The sequence below is a fragment of the Xylocopa sonorina genome, chromosome 5 (genome assembly GCF_050948175.1).
Source record: "Xylocopa sonorina isolate GNS202 chromosome 5, iyXylSono1_principal, whole genome shotgun sequence".
NCBI lineage: Eukaryota > Metazoa > Arthropoda > Insecta > Hymenoptera > Apidae > Xylocopa > Xylocopa sonorina.
The window spans coordinates 5,505,511-5,522,785 of NC_135197.1; the positions used below are offsets into that span (position 1 = coordinate 5,505,511).

Consider the following 17,275-nt stretch of genomic DNA (forward strand, 5'->3'; position numbering starts at 1 on the left):
GAGTCGATTCAGGCTCCCGATGTGTCAAGATATCCCTGGTATTTGCACCTTCGCCTGTCTGCGCCCGTGTACGTGCCTGTTTTCAAGGAGCACGGGTCCCCCCCGTTCGATTTCCTGGATCACGTTCTTGCATTAATGCACGTAAGAGACCGGTCCTCTTTATAGTTGTTCGCGCAAAGAGAATATCCCGGAGGTTCCGAACAGTCTGCACGGATTTCTCTGATTCGGATTGTACGGCGACGGCGACGGGGATGGGGGTTTGGGGCGGCGGCGCGCAGAGGGGCGGCGAAATCGTCGTACGTGTTGCCCCCCGAATGGCTGGAGGCGCGATCGCTCAATATCGGCGATCGTCTCTCGATATTCCTTCCTTTTCAACTTTTCTCCCGATGCCGCGTAACAGAGGGCCACGGACAAGGGAATAAAGTTCCCCGGAGATTGATGCATCGAATCGACATATCGTGTCGCGGGATTCCGTGTCTCCCCTCCCTGGCCGCTGCGCCCAACGATGAAAGGATTCTGTACTTTCGTAGTTATGAAAGTTTCGCGCTGGTATCCCGTCTCGAATCACTTAACGTCGGTTCCCTGTACAATTGCCTCGGGCACGCGTGTCTCGTTTGCGTCGGAATCGCAACATTTCACGGAACCGCGGTGCGATCCGCTGGTGTTACACGAAGTAGAAGTCTCGGAATTTTTCAGCCATTCGTCTTGTGTAATTGCCGTAATGAGAGCAGGCACAATTAAAGTATAAGTACTTACAACACCTTACGCTGTTCTTCGAAAGAAATACCCAACGTCTCCTCGTATATATCTGTTTCCGTTCGCTAATAATGCATTAAGGGTGGCATGACAAATGGAAGGTTCTACAGAGACGTCCGACAGGTCTCTTCGACAGAGGCGAAAAAAGCTTTTCAGAGTCTACTAAATTACCTTATCTTCCATAATTGCCAGTGAAACATCTACTTCGCTTGCTCACCCAAGCAAAGACGGTAGACGCAAAAATACGGTCAACAAGTTATCAAGGAACATAATGAAAGTCATCAATCCTGCCAATGTCTTGTACATCCAGCCAAGATACGTTCAGCATTATCTCTCCTCTCCCTCTCTCTCTCTCTTTATCCCTCCGCAGTAACACCAATGTCATCATCCGTGATGCGTTTCCACCTCGATTAAACAACTCTAACGTCTTGTCCCGCTTACCTAATTGTATCCCATCATTCCTGGACCATCCAGCATCGAATTAACCAGCAGCAAAAGTAGTTAAGTCGAAGGGAAACACGTCTCGCTGAACAGCGTGTAACGCGGTCGAATTTCATCGTACGAACGGGTGTGGCCCCGACTCTTGCTTCCTCGCCCTCGTACGCCGCGACGCGTAAGAACCGTGGCGCGATGGTCGCGGTTAGTTTCAGTAACTATTTCCTTTTCCACGTCGTTCCAACAGTATTTAGTCGACCGGGAAATAACTGGTTGCGCGTCGAAAAACAGCCGCGCCGCTTGTACGCCGGGCCTTATAATTATAAATTACTCGTAATACAGGGGCAATTTGTTGGGCCCCCTCTGCCCCTCCGCCACGGCGTTGGTCGGAGTGCCGCGCAATTATTCGGTGGATGCGTCTAGAAAATGATTCACGGCGAGATCAGAAATGAGGGATAAAAGAGAGTCGGGTCTGCGGTTCCGTTCGCGGAATTATTCTCCTCGGTGTGTCTGTCCGTGGCCGTACAGCCGTCGTACCCTTCTCCCCCGCCCTGCCCCTCAAGCCCTTCGGATTGCTCGTTGTAATTGGAAAATTCGCTCGCCCCGAGGCCGTATTCTTCTTCGTTGCCGTGCATTTATCAGGTCAGCCCATAAATAACCTTGTACCTCGCGTTACGCTAAATGAAGACGGATATCTTGTTTATGCGGCCTGCATGTGAAATGTCCGCGATGCATCTTCGAAGGCCGCGCTCGTTCTCCTGTTGCGTGGGGATGCTGCTCGGGGAAAGATTGGCAGGAACGGGCTTGTTGAGAGCGTGGCTCCTGTTAATAGGTTCCATCGTGGGGAGAGCGAGGTTTTTCAGGTTCCACTTGGCGGAGGAAATATCATGCCACGGTGGTAACATCGCCGAGGGATTGTTTAGAAAGGATTTAATTAACGAACTTTGGTAATATTAGTTAGCTCGAGTCGCCTTTAACTCTTAATGTCATTTAATTTCACGGTGAGAGTTGGATTACTATCTCGTACGAGGCGTCCAATTAAAAACTTAACCTTACCGATTCGATTGTTTCAAAGAATTATAAATTGCTATTTAAGTTGAAATTTTTAAGCCGCAAAGAAGCGTTTCACTCGCGTGTCGTCGCGCGAGCCCCGTGAAAAATGCTCGGCTAGAGAAGAGAGGGTTTCCTTCGCTTTCACTAAGTAGTCGACGACGAGACCCGCTCTGAAGTAATTAGCAATATTATCGTTGTCCACGGTTGGTCGTGTTTCTTGAAATCATCGCTGACCTGGATGCGGAATCGTAATATACGCAAGTTGAGACGCCCGGTGGATCTAAGGGATTCGTAAGTTGTGCTTACTTGGGACAGTTGCTGGCTATATGGTTTTAATTGCAATTAACGTCGTCGTAATATTACGCCCGTTTAATTCCTTCTCTGGCGAGTAATTTTAAAAAACGCTAATTGCAAATCACGAGCTGATACTACCACCAGAGGCTAATGCCGAAAGTCTCACGCTGCGTTTCTCACTTTGCTCGCAACACGTCTGATTCTGATATAGACTCGAATTTACTCGAGTTTCCAACAGTCTTTTGCTACCTAATTAATCCGACGATTTTATTATACGGTAAACGCCGGGACATTATATCCAAAGATGAAACAGCAGTTTCAATTCATATCTTGTAATTAAAACCGCAGCGGTCGCATACGCGGCGCATAATGGAACACGTATGCCAGCGACGATAATTCTTGTCCAAACAGAAGAAACAGTAACACACCTATTTCTCAAGGGTCCATTCTCGAAACGATCTCCGGATAATTAGCAATTCGTAATTTGCTCGGCGGACCGTACGCGTCTCGCCAGTCAGCAATAAGTGATAAAAAGTAAATAGCCTGCGCAACCCCGGCACAATTTATCTCGTCCGTTTCTAGCAGATTTCAATTTAGATCCATTAAAATGTAAATTACAGACGGTATTTGTTCAGACGCGGAGGCCGAGGCTGCGCATTCTTCCCATGCCCGGGCCCGTGTACGCCTCCGGGGGGGTTGCAGTCTCCCCTCGAGCCGGGGATGAAGATTCGTCTTGGCGTGGAGCAACAGCAACGCTCCGAGCCATTGATTTTTAATCGTCTTGTTTCGCAACGTGGCTCGTTAACCAGCCGTGACATGATCGCATGTTTATCGCGGTGTCTGAACGGAACGAGTCGATCTTGTCCGGCTGATAGTATACCCTTGCTCGACGTACCAGCGACAAGTGAAACCACCGATAACGATCGAGTATGATAATTCAGCGTCTCTAGCGGTCCTGATGTTGTTTAAGCGTATACACTTTGCAATTTACAGAGGCCGTTATCTTATGCTTCATAATTTTTTGCCAATTTTTCACGATCATCAATTTGATCCTCTTAAAAACTGTTTAGCTGAGCGTTAACTCGAAACTCCTGGGAACGTTTGCGAGAGCAATAAAACTAGCAACGAAAGTAAATTTCATTCGATATTTAGAGAAGTTTTAATATCGGTTCGTTCCGCGGGGCATTTTCCGTGATATCACCTACGGCTATAGAACGGATGGAAAATGGTTTTGCGTTGTTCCGCCGACAACTGTACGTGTTATTCACTGTGGGTGTGATCAATATAGGGGACTCGTGAAACGAAAAAAGATAATTGTGTAACGTATCGATAGGTCGAATGAGAAGCATTTATCGATAAATGCAGAAGCTACACGGCGGTGTATAGAACTCTCTGACCTACATTTCCGTGGAAATTGAATAACAATATGCCGTGAAACTTTAAACATATGCATTTACTTATCAGCCTACACGTGTAGTCCGCGGAATACCGTCGGATCACGTACAAGAAATAAAGTATACAACGAAAACCGAGGGCGTTACAGGGCGTTCAATTAAACCTCCATCGTTGATAAACTTGAACAATTCTCATCTTCGATTTTTCCCTCAAACAGTCACGCGTTAAAACACGATCCACTTCACAAACAACGACATTGTTAAACATTTGCTCGTCGAATAACTGTTTCTGGCGCGATAGCTCGTAGCTGCAATATCGTGCTACGTCGATGTAATATCGTTCGGTACTCATTACCTTGTCAAGAATATGTACTATCCTCCACTTAATCGCTTATCCACACAGCGAGTAGGACATCGCGATATCAGCATTCCCCACTGTGATAAGGCGCATCTGGTACTTGCTGATATTCACGAGCAGATTAACTCTTTGAACGCATCGAAACCATTTATGGGTTTCAGAATTTCGTTCGCCCTGAATTCGATTACGAATCCATGAACGACCTTCCGATGCGAGTCATGAGCCAACATGCAAGTGAAATAGTCTAAGAATTTATACGCGAAACACCTCGTTTTTCTTCGAGCGAAATAGTTTTCTAAAAAATTGATAAAAGGTATCAACGTACAAAAGATCGAGAGAAGATCGTGAAAATAGTTGCTTCCTGTTACTTGAAACTCGACTGGATTCTCTACAGTCTCGGCACCATCGCTCACGGGGGATGAAACGCAGACGCTAACTCGTGGATCGCGTGAACGCGTTAAATCATTCGATTCTATCTGGTCAACTTGAAAGAGCCGAGTTAATTGCTACGAGGAAGTATTTAATAATGTTCCATGAAAGACGATCATAAATAGTCAACGAGGAGAGAATCACATTCGTGATCCTCCTTTTTTTTTCTGAAAATCCAACGCTATATTAAAAGCGCGATATCCGTGCGGGCTCATAAAAGAGTGAACGGCGAAAGAATTAATTATGACGAATATTACGTAATTTCAGGAGCACTATAACCAGTGTCCGGGCAGAATATTGTCTACGCAGAGACGACGTCGTGTCTGCAGGCTATTTATTTTCATTTGTATCGCTTAAGCGGCCCTCCAGCCGATTCTGGTTCATCCATCAAGCTGCTCTCCCTAGGAACGACCCGAATGGTACGTTGACGCGGTGTTCGCTTAACGGCAAACGAAATTAATGGAATTCTAATTGTCAGGTAGCTTAATGGAGGAAGCACGGTCGATTGCTATTGTCGTTGAGCGCGAGTTCAATTGAAACGAAGGAAAACTTCCCGTCACCGTTGTTTATTTATTAATTAGTAGATTCGTGGCAAGATGAAAAAAGGGAATAGCCAAACCGACTGTCAAACGCGGTCGCTCGGATTCAATTATCTAATTTATTTCCATGACGGACTGAAAACGCGAAACTTTCCCCGGTTTTTTCACCGCGTTAGCACTTTAATATATAAAGCAAACCGAATTTATCGAACGCGCGACGGAAAAAAAAATGCTCGCGGCCGCGCTGTTTCGATACGCTTGCTCTTCAATTAGAAAGCACTTCGTTCACCGAAAACTCGCCACTCCATTAGCAGCCCGTTCAGTTTCTATTTCGTACCCCGAACAACTGTGCACACGCGATGCATCTTCCGATATAAAACGCCGCGGGGATGAATGGACCAAAAAAAAGAAAAAAAAAACAGAGAAACGTAGAGAGCAGATAGATAATTACTCTTTATTACCGTGTATAGCATCTTTATTATCATAGCGGTGCCCCTGTCGGTCCAATAAAAAGCCCCGCGGGGGCGGGCAGATTTACGCGGTCGTTAATCCAGACGGAAAATTCGCGACAGAAAACAACTTCCGCCCATTTGGAAAATTTACTAAAGCGATTTTTTTCTCGAACGCGCCACCAGCGGCATTTTTCGCTCGAGCGTACCGCTCGCGGGGTTAACCGTCTCGAACGTTCTCCACGTCCACGGTCGTCTGGTTTACGGCCGTGTCTCTCGTCGTGGAGAAACCGCGCCATCTTCGAACCGCGCGCGCGTTCTCCTTTTTCCACGAAAGACGCGATGTCCCCGGATACGTTCCTGCGCGAGACGTTCCGCATTCAAAGCGCGGGTAAGGCCGCTCGCGGCACTTTCATCCGAACCCGCGAGGACATCCCGCCGCGTAGACGACCAAGGATTACGTATGTGGAACGCGTGGCCCGGCGTAAATCACGGGGAACGAAGGCGATCGATCGTCGGTTGACTCGACGCGACTTGACGCGGTCGCCTCCTCGGAGCGCCGCGGGTACTTTTCATACCCGGCGCGCGCGAAAATTCTCTGTTCCGCGGGTGCAACGCCCCATCGTTCGTTCGTCACGGTTTCCCAGCCAGCCTTGCTAAGCGACGTTTCCGCGTCGCCGGATCGACGAGCCGCGACGTGAATTGAAACGGAATTTGAACTCTGCCGGTGGAAACACCGCTACCTCCGTGCGCTTCGACTTGCCAGGCTAGCGGCTGGTTTAGAGCGTGCGTATATTTTAGTCGCGTTACATTCGTACACGTATACACGAAGCGCGTCGCGCTTCGATGGGACTGTGCTTGGTTCTTCTCGGGTGTTTGCCGGGCAAATTTATTATTTCTAACGACCGGCTTCGCGTACGTCATAATATTTGCTCTCGAGGAACTGTTACGAATACAATAATCGCGTTCGTTCAATTTCCAATATCGATTTGCATATAAATTAGCTCCGTGTAAGACGGTACGGCCGAAGATTTACGATTTCGCGATACTCTTTTCGAAAAGACTTTAAACCAGGTTTGTCTCGTCGAAGCGGCTACTGGTTTGAATGCGATTTCCAGCGGCCAAGCTGGTCACTGTTTCCATTAGATTGGGCCGAATCGATACTTCATGATGATGTACTGAAATCGGAAGCGCTACCATCGGCGACACTTCTCTGGGATTTATGTGCGTTTAACCCACTGATTAATGAACAATTACGCGGGATCAGCTGTTCATTATCTGTCAACCGGGATGTTAAAATGCCCATAATTCAATAAGCAACGAGAGCCCATATATAGGCCCATATTTCTTCGAGATTACCATTTTCCGTTCGTTACAGCGCTTTGGTTTATTATCGGGAACCGGTCGAAGCGAAATTTATGCGTCTGCATGAAAAATACACGCGAATCCGTACGAGAATTTTCTGCCTCTTCCATTTCCCCTTGCAATTAATACGCATCTGCCTCGCAGGGAACGAGAAGCGAACATTATTAAATCGTAACGATCGAGTTCCACAAACGTTGGAATCGTCAGAATGGCATTCTAGCGACGAGAATCTACCCTGACGTAAGTAACGAATTTCCTGAAGCTCGTGGACGGACATTGGAAGCTGAATATGGGGACGCGAGACGATCCGAACTCGAGGATCGGCTAAATAACAGGAGTTAGGTCTCGTAAACGCTCGTAATAAGAAGCCTAATGGCCACGGGGACTATAACGACGATAACAATCATCATAACCGTAACAGGCATAATAACCGTAATGACTACGGGGACGCGATAATACGTTGGCGTTGCAGAATTCGGGGGATGCGCCGAAATTTGTGGCCCCGAAATGCGAGGCCGTCTCTACGAGCGGCCATAACTCTGCGCCGCGAATCAGTGTTACATGGAGCGAGCTTAATCCGACGACAGGCGATTCGTCTGCTCGTTAATACGACGTGCCCACTTCTTACGAATCGATTGTCTTTGATCGTTCGAGCTCGCAGAACTTGCTCTTCGCGGTAATTATCATTAATCGACTCGAATCCCATGGCGGACAAATAGCCGCGATCGAGCGTTAAAATGATTCTCCCTTTCGTCGTGTTAAGTCCACGATAGGCGAGAGATACGAAGGGCTAGCATTGAAATTCGCGTAATTTTATCGAGCAGAGGAGAATCCCCGTTGTCACGGGGAGCACAAAGCAATATCGCGACGTCCCGTAAAGAATGAACGACTGTCCGGAGGCGAGCCGATGATAGATCATCCGCGGCGATCGATCGGCCACGGTGTTGGTGCATCGCGAGCCGCAGCTCGACCGAACGACTCGCGGGGACAGCAAACTTATCTATCCGGGGCCAGGGCCCGGGACAAAGGATAATAAATGGTAGCGGTAGGGCTGCTTGAGCATTCGAAAAGGTTGGACTCGCGGCGGTCGGAGTCGCGCTTTGAGGCTGGCCGACTTTAAATCACGGCCGGATGCCACCGCGATGTAGATAGCTCCGCGCTAGAGAAGCTGCCTCTCCATTCTCCGCACCCGAGATATCTCTATTTCTGCCTATAGACCGCCGCCGCGCGCCACGTCCGGCCAAGTAATATCTGTCCTCGGAAGCGCGGCCGGAGACGCGTTTACGGGTTCAACTATGCGTGGCGCCCCGATTCAATTGAACAACGACGACCGTGAATGAACGCTGGTTCCGGCCATCCACGGGGCGATGGTTGCTTTGTGTTTCGTTCGAAATTACGCGATCGAGCTTGCAACCTCGCCCTCTTCACCCGAGAAGGGTCTCCCGTCCATTGGTTTTTCGTTTCCTACGAGTATTCGAACATATTTCGTGTTCTCGCTCGAATATCATCCGCGAAACGCGCGTCCCTTGTAAGGAAAGGATCGGAGTTGAAAATTTCGAATATTCTATGGAAATCACTGGTCTTATTTACGGTTACCTTCGAGGGTAGACAAGAATGATTCCAAGTATCGGAAATATGACAAATTTTTTTCCAACCTCAGCTGGCGAACGTTCTATAATAAATCTCGAGGCTCGTGGTAAACGTCGCGTGTCGGCGCACGGTGATATTAAACGTTTCTAGCCAGGAAGCAATAAAATTCTCGGCCGAACAGGATGCAAAAAGCCGACTGTCGGCTCGCGAAATTCATAAAGTGAACTGAATGCCTTTCAGGACTTGCACAGCGTCGATCTGGAGGAATTCAAGCACGGCGGGACCAATATCACTGCCTTTCGATTAGTGGACCCAGAGAAACCAGAAATACAAAAGGTCGTACAAGATTGGATCTATGGCGAGAAACGTTATAATCGGGAACTCGACATGGGACAAAACACCAACAAGGTAAGACAAGACAAACCATTCGGTATCGATAATACTTACTAATTAATTTGTAGCGTTCGATTTACACGTGAACACCGACTTACACGCGAGAAAAAGAGGAATTCTCGCCTGAAAGTATGCAAATAAAAGTAGCTTATTCAATTCTTTCCAACGAGATGTGAAACATTCGCTAACGAAGAGAAATTAAACGCCTTCTTCTACGCGAACAAGCGGACGCAATATTTTCGTGCACCAAAAATTCCAACAACAATCTCAGACTAATTAAAAGGATTTTCATGTCGTCGGGTGTCTGTTGACAAAATCAGAGGGACGGCCGCGCGGAGGCGCGACGCGCAGAAATCCGCTTGGATTTCGTAACGGAAAGCAGTTGTTTGTTTTCTCGCGGCGTCGCGCGGAACGGAAGCGCGTTACGGCTACGGAACAGAGGCGGAGGGATGCGAGATTTCAGCGTGCACGCGTGCGAACTTAATTAGCGCGCTCGCGCTCGCCCGGCGAGACGGGACGCGAAGGATTTTAACAGTCACAGAGGCTTGCGGTGCCGATGTAATTTTCTCGTTGAACAAGCCTGCTCGAACTCATCAGGCCCGCCCGTATGCATGCAAATGGGAAGATTGTTCCGCGACGTTGCGACGGAACGCGCTAGCCGCTTACAGCCGCCCCTGCCTACCTGTAATAACACTTTAATTTTGCATTCTTCGCGCGCAAAACCCGCGTGACAGCCGCATCGATCTTCCTCCGCCGCGCGCGCGACTGTTCCGTTCCGTTGGAACACGCGCGGCGGACCGCCAGCGTCCCTTGTTTTGCGCGCGGTTCGGGAATAAAGCTCCGCTGTGCGTAACACACAATTGGATATCTGCCCATTCGAAAAGTTGAGCAGCTTCATGGGAGATTGAAATCCTGGCAACACGCACGGAGAAAGCGTAGGAGGAATGCAAATATTGGGAAGATGAAATAGCGACTGGCTTCGCGTTCAATTCTTTCGACGGGAAGGGATTATGGTAGGCGACGAATGCTCTTGCTGCGGAAACGTGGCGCTCGAATAACCTAGAAACAGTGAGAACGCGTGTCGCGAGCTTCGAGTTTCTCGCTGGGGGTTGAAATTGTGAACGATGCGATCGTCGAAATGAAAAGTACGTTCAGGTACGGTTTCTTTGTTGCGGATTAAAAAAGGAAGAAAATATTAACAAGTTATTTTATACCTACCAAAGAAGTAGTTCGATCTCTCTCTCTTTCTCTCTCTCTGTTTGGAATTTCTTTAATTAAGATCCATTTCATAGACAATGGGGGAGTTTTATTTTCCGTCATTGGTATCGTCGCAGGAGATTTTACGCGCACCGGGAAATCCTTCTTGGTGACCCTTGTTTGACTTCCTGCCCTGTAACGGTCCTGATTCCCAACTTCTGAAACAAAGTCGCTTTTAACTTTCCACCTTGCGGAGCCCATATAAATAAGTCGACGGTCGACTTTCTTTCAGTGAAACAGCGAACGCGGCAGAATCAGGATGCATAAGGAACTTTGTCCAGCAAATTACTAAGCTCGAATTTCTTACAACCGCGTCTGCGCTGGCAAGAAGTCTCATATAAATCATAGAACTCTTCTAAAACTGCTATTAAATTTGTCGGACGCAGTGTTGACACTCGCTACTTATTTATGTATACGATATCACCGCCGAGGCGTCCCGTTTGTAAATTCGCTATACCAACGCGCGTCGCCAATGATATTTAAATAATCATTGGCGTTAATTAGAAACACAAAGAACGAAATTTCTGATTTAATTCACGTGGCGTACATAATACTCGATAGCTGACGGCGAATATGCGCGGGGACCGAGTTCGTTTCGCTGTCGCTTCGATAGGCGAACAGAAATTCCTAGCCAATTTCACCGCGGTATTCGATTGATCGCGCGAATTTCGTCGCGGAAATTGCCTATGCAATTTACCTACTTCCTCCGCGTGTTCCTCATTCTGCCGCATATAAACCCGCTAACGAAATGACATCGTATTACGCGGTATCGTGCGTTCCGTATATGTGCGCGTGCAGGGGAACGCGCACACGCGAATGGAGCGCGTGGAAACGCACAGGCGCTTGTATTCCCATTAGGCATTCCTATATTTCTCTGTTTGCTTGGGCTGACGAAATGAGTCGATGGAAATTACTGAAACGATCGACTACACGATCGAGCGTAGAGGAAACCTCGTCGCGTCGTTTATTTATTTTGCGTTCGATATTTCTACCGCGCGTTCCTTCGATACCTTCCGCGTTAACGAAAGAAAAAGAACTGAAGGGAGATTAACAAAAAGTTCGATCATCCCTCGTATTCGTTGTAAAGTCAATCAAAAGGTTCGACTCTATTCGAAATTGCTATCCTGCTGAACTTCACCGCAAACGTGTACGCTGAGCCACGATCCAAACCAAGTTCCTGGTCAAAGTCGCGTTCCTAATTCGTACTTCTTCGAGGGGTCTGTGCGCTCGCATCCGGACCAGCGGATTATATCATTGCGCGCATCTGGCACGGCACGAACCGAGGGAAAAGTTGAGCAGCGAATCTGGACGTTCGACCAACCCGTCGGGAAGCAACATCTGCCGCGGCTAACGCCAGTTCTCGCTTAAAAACGCTGAATTACGTCGACCTGTCCGCGTAAACTTCGCGGCAATTTTTTTCGCGCGACAGACGCTCGCGTACGAACGAATCTGATGGATCGTGAGCGATCGTTCATTGGGGGTGGTTACAAATAGTCGTCGAGGGGAAGTTGAAGACGCGAGCAATCTCGGACTTCGCGGCTGAACCAGAAAATTAGGGCTTTCACCTCTTCGTCGTGTCTTAACAACTTGAAACGTTACGAATTACGACGTTCAGTAATTGGTCCGTGACTGTCCACGAGATGTATGAATTCAAAAATTGTTAAAAAAGCTTCAACGTAGAAATAAGGGAATCGCCTTGGCCCGATGAAATATTCCGGAAGTATCTGAACTGTCGAGAAAGAGCTGCCTTTAGATAAATCCAGGCCTCGCGAGGAGCCGCGGTGGAGAGCGGGAAATAAAATCACTGGTTCAACCATGAAAACGCAAACAATTGAACGAGATCAGCGGCCTAAGGGAGGGGGAGGAGTTAAATAATGGAAGCTCGAGCCGCTGGAAGGCACCCCGGGGCATTCTAAGGTTGCCGGAACTTTATATCTCTTTACCTACGGCCTTTCTACCTTTCCTATACCCTCCATTCATTTCTTTTCCCGCGGAGGCACGCTTGTCTGATCCCTGACCCGTTCATAACGCGAATGGAACGATCCCGCGGAAGCGAGCCACCGATGAGTGCGCTTCAGGATGCACTTTTCGTCTTCGGGACTTCGTTAGATTCGGTCTTTACGATCCTGGCTCGCAAGACTGGCGTTTGCTGCGATCGATTCGTTTGTTCTATGCAATAAAGACGTTCTTGTATCGAATGGATCGATGCTTGGCACGCACAACAAGCGACGATAAAAACCTCCACGTTGCAGCGACATACAAAGATTTCTGGTGACAGAAGATAATCGAAGCGAATTCATTTGGCTCGTTCCTTCCAAGTATCCGTTGATTTACGGACAGAATCGTGCGTCGATAACGAAAGTACGCTTCGAAACAATTCGCTTGGACAGACAGTGGATCCATAATTACGATACCCAGAGATTCACATTATACCCGAAGAAGTCGCCAAGGAGACTCGAGTGGAAGTCCGCGGCCCAACTTACTTCTGCAGCCACGCTTCATAAGCGAGCTGATTTATTCATTGAACAGTCGAAGAAGTTCCAACGGCGCGGCCCAGCAGTTTTACGCGCGACAACGGGGACGAAAAGTAGCTGCGATGCATAGCCGATGAAATTTGTATTCTTCGTACGCTTTCTCCGTGCAATTAACCCGATTTATTCCGCGAGGGGGGCACCGCGTCGATTCCTCCAGCTCCCTCCGGCCGCCATCTTGTCCGTGGTGGGTAGAAAAAATTCGCTCACGGAAAAGAAAGCAGCAGATCGAACGAGACATCGAACGCGAGGCGCGGACGGTTCGACGAATACGAAATCGTGCACAGCGTTCGCCGCAATTCAGCTCAATTACACGGTAACAGAAAGTCATTAACCGTGAAACAGAGGGGGCCGAATGAGAGCCAGGTGGTTGAAAGCGTGGGAGATGGCGGACGAAAACGAGCAGCGAAGACTGGCACGGTCCTATTAACGATTCCGTGCGAGTCGCTCGGCTAGGCGACCGGCGACGGGTATGTAAATACACGCGCGCATGGATGCGGGAAAATTGAGCGGATGTGAGTAAATGATGGTACGTGACCGATCTTAGCGGCGTCGAAAGAGGAGAGATCTTGTAACGGCTGGAGCGAGGGATGCGAAGCCTTTCCTGGTAACTCGAGTGCTGAAACGCAAGGTGGATACTTTCTTCGAGCTGTACGATATATTGATAGAAGATGATCGACTGCAGTTCTTCCTGTCAACGTAAACCCCTTAAGCAGCCAAGCTCAATTCTTTCATCAATTGATCCATACAAAATTGCCTTCCTCTAACTTCGTCCACGAGAGGATGGCAGGGTTCGTATCGACAATGGTTCGTTGAAATTTCAGACGTTCCAACGATAGGAACTGTGGATCGAAAAACGTGGAGGTTTGTATAGGAAAAATTTTGGCGAATGGAATCGGACAACACGCGCGCGTACCTTATATGTTGATTTCGCGAGTGATGACAAAGTCGAGGGAGTTTTTAACCGGTTTTATTGGACGATTCGAGGAAACTGAACTCGCGATACGCCATTCACCGACGGCTATATTGTGCCCCGTGAAAATTCAATTTGCCCTCGAACTGTTCGGCAAATTCACTTTATCCATCCAGCGCGATGCACCTTTTTGAATGATACCGTCAGCGTCGCTACAAAGGAGTTCGATTCTGCAATGATATTGTTCCCGTAACAGCGAAAGGTTATTATCCACAATTTTCAGCAATTTCCAATTCAACGCTGCCTGCAACAATTGCGTGGGAATATTAGTATTACGGAAACTGAACGTGTTTCCCTGACAACAACTATCGTAGATGTTGTTTCATAGTAAGGATGAAAGCGACGGTGGAAGCACCGGGTGTAATGATCAATATTAAGCAGCCACAATAAAGACACTGTTCCCGAAGGCCTCGATTTTCGTATTTAGCCGGGCTGTCAGCGACAGCGTGGTCGGAGTTTAATAAAATCGAACTAATTAACTAGAATCGCGTGCACGTGACAGATGATCAATGTAACCATTGAATTACAGATAAATTGGTAGGCGCGCGTTATTATCGACAACTCTAACTATAGAGAGCAAACGTTGGCCATGCTTACGCCTTAATTTAGTGCGCATTTCTACCCTGATTGCGGCCGCGCGGGGATAATTAATTTTCGATCGCGCGCGGTTGTAAAGAAACGTCGGCGATCGTTTATTTGCAACGGTACGATCAATCCTGCCTACGATCGAGCTTGTTTTCTCCCGCATCTTCGTCCTTTTAACTCGTTCTGGGCTGTGATTATTTACGAGAAGGTACCATGGACGATATAATACGTTGTGTTATAAATTATTTGTAAATTACCTTGCTCGAGTATTTATTCGGCGACGTGTTTGCCGGGCAATTTGCACGTAATTGCTAAATTGGAACATGCACAGTATAACGATCGAACTGCGATTTTTAAATTTTACCTTGCACGAAAATAGAAACGTGTACGTTCCTTGATATCAGAGAGAGGAAAGCGTTGTTCAGAATTTTTCTTTGTAATAATATCGAGACTTGATAACAGTTTTGCGAATATCGTCTCACGTACTTTTATTTGCATGTTGAAAGTAATTATTTTTCATAATGGATATTGAAACTTTAATTATGAACGCTGTTTGTTTCATGCACACGCGGAACAGAACAATCTCACCTGTATAAAGGTAAGACATCGTAACTCATTCTTCAGATTCGTATACGATAGAACGTAATTTGCGACCGTACCGGGAGAGTCCGTTATACACGTTTTGATAAAAGTAGTAGTACATTTGGGATTTAAAAGACTTTGCGGAAAGAGTTTACAAGTTAATTAAATCTTTTAATTCCGCGCGAAGGTTTGAAGGGGCAATCTCGCGGCATTTACAGACGGCTACGCAATTAATCAGAGCGCTTTAAAGCTCTCGGTCTGTAAATAATTAACAAAGACGAAGTAATGAAGCTACGAAACGAAACATTATTTCGAAATTTCGCTAAAACTTTTATATCGATATTAACCAGGGTTCTCAGAAGTTTCCAGACAACTCTGCGTCGGATAGAAATATCGACGATACTGCATATAAAGTGAAACAAATTTGCAAAAAGCCAGTACGTAGTTGCCATGTTAACTGGATCGCTTAATTATGGCTTAACTATAGAACCGGCAATCCTATGGCGCCACACACGCGCAGGGCAAGACTGGTTTCTTGGTAAACGGCCCTGGTACGATGCCTCGTAAAATTCTGTAAAGATATTGCCTCACCAAACAGACGAACGCCTAGTCACGATGCATACGACGACATTCGGTACGCGTAAATGGTAACTCTTTTTAGAAACTTTAATCGCGATTCGCGAAAGTGTAAGTGAACGTCCTGCAATTAGAAACACGGGCAGTAATTCGTTGCGAAATCGTGGGCTTCCGTATGATTTTTAATCCGAAGCAAATATTCCTTTACGAACGGCGATCTCGTGTGAAAACGGAGTGCTCCATAAAAATAAACGAATACTCGTAAATGTAATCCGATTTGTACGGTGCAGCTATCTCGCGAGTCCCGTTGCGAATTTCTGATTTCTGCGAGGTATTTGTGAAACGTTTGATTTTCGATGTTGGATCCCGTAGACTGAAACCTCGTTGATGTACGACGCCGTGCACCTGTTTGCGAAAGCACTGCACGATCTCGACACGTCCCAGCAGATCGACATCAAGCCACTGTCCTGTGAGTCTACCGACACCTGGCCCCATGGATATTCCCTTATAAACTACATGAGAATCGTGAGTATCTATCCTCCAATATTCGTGAACACGTATACGGAATATCGATCACGACCGCGCACCGAAAATTGTCCGATTCTAAATTAAATTATTTCGATCGGGACCGCGAATAAATTTCCCAACTACTGACACTGAACAATAATTTTCAGGTTGTACATAATAAAACTGACTGATCATTTGATAGAACAAAGCCATTGTTTGCGCGAATAATAATATTTCCAGAAATATTAATACCGCAGTAAATTTAACTGAAACCAGAAGAATAATACAAAAAGTATGGAATCAAAAAAAAAAAGAATAACAGTAAAAATTATAAAATCGATACAACAACAGATACACGCACGAAAATCGGGAGAATAATTGCACAAATCAAACGGATATTTAAAAAAAACCTATTCGCGTGGGTACGAAGCTTTTTTGCCCGTGTCCAATTTGTTCGCCGAGCTGAAATCCACCGCGTATCCCCGGGATTGTTCACGAGGGAAACGTTCAAAGAGCGGCTGGTCTACGACGTCACGAATAAAAGTGGAAAATTTCATTGGATCCTTAATCCTATCGCGATATCGTTGGGAATGCCCCGGTCGAAAACGAGTGGCGGCTATCAGGAAACGATGCTCGCGTCACGATGACGTCGCGAACTCGGTATTCCGCCGGGGGCGGACGGCCTATGACGTAATTGGCAAAGGGGAAGAAAGGAACGCCGCGTTGGGACGTGGGGGATTAAGTTATCGGGTTGGCTTGCCGCTTTCGAAGCCGCGGCAATTTTTTGCCCCTCCCGTCTCCCGGGCTTTGCAGGAAACACTTTTCAAATTGCCGCATCGCCCCGCGGGATCTCTGAACCTCGTTTAAACCGTCGAAGTTCAGGAGGGGCACTTGCGACGCGATCATTTAATTTTATACAATTAAGGGGGCGGCAATTTATCGTTCCCAGCCAGTTTACGCGAAGAACTAGCTTCTCGAGCAAAATTTTTCCAGGCTTTAATTCTCGTTAAGAGTTGCGGCTTTCACATGATTTTCTACGATTTACTGTTTCATGTTCGTGTCCTCTGAACAGTCGCAAAAGGGACGCATTAAAGGCCACCGTGACAAAACGAATACCAGAAACGGAACGTTTCAGCGCGTCTCGATTTCTGCTTCGCTGCCCCCTTGCTCTTACTCTAAATCCGCACATTTTTCGTTTCAGTGTAGTGC

At 47.2% G+C, this 17,275-nt stretch overlaps 1 protein-coding gene across 7 annotated transcripts in view; it reads left to right on the plus strand.

Annotated features, from left to right (window-relative positions):
- Kair1d (Kainate-type ionotropic glutamate receptor subunit 1D) overlaps positions 1–17,275 on the plus strand; it is a 204,569-nt gene that overhangs the window by 169,244 nt on the left and 18,050 nt on the right. For all 7 annotated transcript variants that reach the window (XM_076894971.1, XM_076894967.1, XM_076894972.1 and 4 more), the window contains exons 7-9: positions 8,903–9,070; positions 14,979–14,999; positions 15,932–16,084. In XM_076894971.1, coding sequence (XP_076751086.1) covers positions 8,903–9,070; positions 14,979–14,999; positions 15,932–16,084 — 342 coding nt within the window. The remainder of the gene's footprint in view (positions 1–8,902; positions 9,071–14,978; positions 15,000–15,931; positions 16,085–17,275) is intronic.